General features: G+C 51.8%; 1 protein-coding gene across 1 annotated transcript in view; it reads right to left on the bottom strand.

Annotated features, from left to right (window-relative positions):
- Positions 1–2,255, bottom strand: part of LOC105985427 (neuron-specific protein family member 2) — a 36,005-nt gene extending 33,750 nt beyond the window's left edge. The window contains exons 1-2 of the mRNA XM_013015972.1: positions 2,196–2,255; positions 890–1,033 (exon numbers count right to left, since the gene is read on the bottom strand). Of these exons, the coding sequence (XP_012871426.1) occupies positions 890–1,018 (129 nt within the window). The 5' untranslated portion in view covers positions 1,019–1,033; positions 2,196–2,255. The remainder of the gene's footprint in view (positions 1–889; positions 1,034–2,195) is intronic.
- Positions 2,256–2,846: the final 591 nt, after the last annotated feature.

The following is a 2,846-nucleotide window of genomic DNA, read 5'->3' as shown; positions in this document are numbered from 1 at the left end:
TGACAAATATGTATATATACACAGACATATGTGACACGTGTATATATACATCTATACATGACAAATATGTATATATACACAGACATATGTGACACATGTATATATACATCTATACATATATACATCTATATATGAGAAATCTATGTGATAACTCTAGATGAGGAACGTGACATGTCTGACAATTATGTGTGAGAAATACATATGACCAATATCAATATTTGCACACATATATTTGTGTGTATATACTATATAGAAGTCTGTATTTGCATATGCAAATCCGTGTACATCTATTTGTACATATACCTACCTATCGATATATCAATGTATCTCTACTCCAGGGCTAGGAACTTAACAATCACAGCTTCTTGAACTGACTCTCATTCTCTCTCTTTAAGTCTTTGCCAGCCAAGGGTTTTGTTTTTTTGTATGTGTGCATTGTGTGTGGTTGTGGCTTGCTTTTTTCCTTTTGAAACACCTCCTTAAGATCAGGAAGTCATATTGCCCATCCCCCCCCCACATTCCCATTCCCCCCCCCTTCCTGTCACCAGCCAGAAGCTTTTATTTGTCTTCCTGTCCTGTGATTGCCACATTAAACAATAACCCGGGGATGATTCATTCGCTCCTGCGTCTCTAGAGCTATCCACAACAACAAAGAACACACACACTCACACACTCACACACTCAGCCGAAATCTATGATGTCTTGGCTGGGGGGGGGGGGGCTGATGGGGGGGATGGAAGGGTGGGTTGGTGGGGGGGCTGATGGGGGGGATGGAAGGGGGGGTGGTGGGGGGGGTGGTAAGGCATACTTGGCTGCTTTATTTCCTGGGCTGGGGAGTGGAGGGGTGGGGTGGGGCTGGGGGCTGGTGAGCGTGGCCAGCACTGATTACCTTCTCCGGAGTGGGCAGCTGGAGGTGGCCCACCTCCAAGGGGGCGATGAGGGGGACCGTCTGGAAGCCATCCTCTCCCGAAGGTGGCTTGATGCTTTTCTCACCGGGGTTGCTGTTGAACTTCACCATTCTGTCTTCCCACTCCTAAGACGAGCCGTGGAGGGGGGGGAGAGGGGGAGGAGGGGGAAGAGAGAGAGGGAGGGAGGTCGGTTAGAGAGAGAGCTCGGCAGAGCCAAGAGGAGAGGCTGAGGATGGAGACAACAAGACACCCCGCCTGGCACAGCCCCACTGGGGCGCCTTACAATCCACAGGGATCCGTGGATCGTTTGGATCGATGCCTGCTGTGATTTCCCAGGGTCCAGGCCAAAGGGGGAAAAAAAAAAAAGACAAACAACGTCTAGCATCACAAACAGGTCGCCTGGCTTGCCAGGGAGGGGCAGGGGGGAACCCAGGGAAATGGCAGATCGACAGGAAAATGCATAGACCTAGGCAAGCTGAAAAAAAAAAAACAAAAAACAAAAAACCCACATCTCCCAGATCTTCACAGAAGAAGAAAGAGAGCTTCTTGTCAGCGTAGCAGAAAACCTCAAGATTCTGACGTTCCTGCAGTACGATGAAATTTCCCCTTGCCACCTTGCTTGCTAATATATATATATATATATATAATATGCTGTATATAATATACTATATATGTAATATATGTGTGTATGCATATATGTATGTGTGCATGTATGTGTGTATGCATGCATGTATGCATGCATGTATGCATGCATGTATTTCCCCTAAAATCCATGTATGTATGCATGCATGCATGCATGTATTTCCCCTAAAAGCCAACAGATACATTTCCATGTCTCCAAACAGATACATTGCCAGGTCTCCAGGTCTATCTGTTCCTCGAGCTTTGATTGTCCACCGCCCCCCCACACCCCAAGCCCAGGCTGCTCTACCCCTGATTCCGTCCTGCAAAATCTCTTATTTCCTCAAGAGCAAAGGCCATTTAGTTTTTTTGGGGGGGGGGTAGGTGGGATGGGGGGAGGGAGGGAGGGTTGCATGGGAAGTTAACAATCCCCCCCCTCTCATTTGCAAGCTGGCCATTGAAATAAACAAATCACCGTCTCCTCCTCTCCAGCTTCTCTCCTCCCCACACACCCCCAAATGCAAAGCCCAGCGCCTCTGTCTTTCTGTTAATCCTTCCATTTGACAACAATAAAAGGCTTTGGGGGGGAGGTGGGAAGGGGTTCCATGGTGGGGGGGGTACACCAAGGATACCTCAAGAAGAACCCCGAGGAAAATAACTACTTACTGCGTTGTGCTCTTGGGGGGTTCCAGGGAAGAGGAGGGGGTGCGGAGGAGATTCCAGAGACCCAGGCCAGGCGCCCTCCGTCCTCAGCCCCGCGAGCTGTCAGCGCTGGTGCGTGCGCCTGGATCCCCGGCTCCTGCCAGAGAGGCGCCAGAGAGACTGGAGGGCCAGCCCGCTGCCAGCCTGCCAATTTGGGGGAGCCCCTCCCACCGGGGACGGGCGCCCACACCTTCCTGGCTTCTGGCACCACCTCTCCATTCTCCTGTAGGATCGCAAGGACCGCCTGGGAGCCGAGAATGAAAAGAGGTGCTGGCAGAATGGGTTCCCAAACCCACCCACCCCCCCCCAAAAAAAGCACCCCAAAGTATATTGGACCATCTTGAAAGTGGAGCACAAAAGGGGTGCGGCTGCAACGCGGCTGTGTGCGGGTGCAGGGCATCTTGATCCAGGTTTGGCCCGCGGCACCCCCTTTCCATCCTCCTCTTCACCCCATCTTTCCCAGCCCAAGACCGCCCCCCCACACCCTCAGTGCTTGCTACCTCCGTGTTCACACACCCTTCCCTGTCCCTGCCATCCGCCCCTCCCCACACCTCAGCCCCACAGCACAGGCTCCAGCTCCTTCCTCCCTCCCTCCCTCCCTCCCTCCCTCCCTCC

Source organism: Dipodomys ordii, unplaced genomic scaffold (genome assembly GCF_000151885.1).
Source record: "Dipodomys ordii isolate 6190 unplaced genomic scaffold, Dord_2.0 Scaffold29, whole genome shotgun sequence".
In the NCBI taxonomy this organism is placed as follows: domain Eukaryota; kingdom Metazoa; phylum Chordata; class Mammalia; order Rodentia; family Heteromyidae; genus Dipodomys; species Dipodomys ordii.
This window is presented reverse-complemented; position numbering and strand designations above follow the sequence as displayed.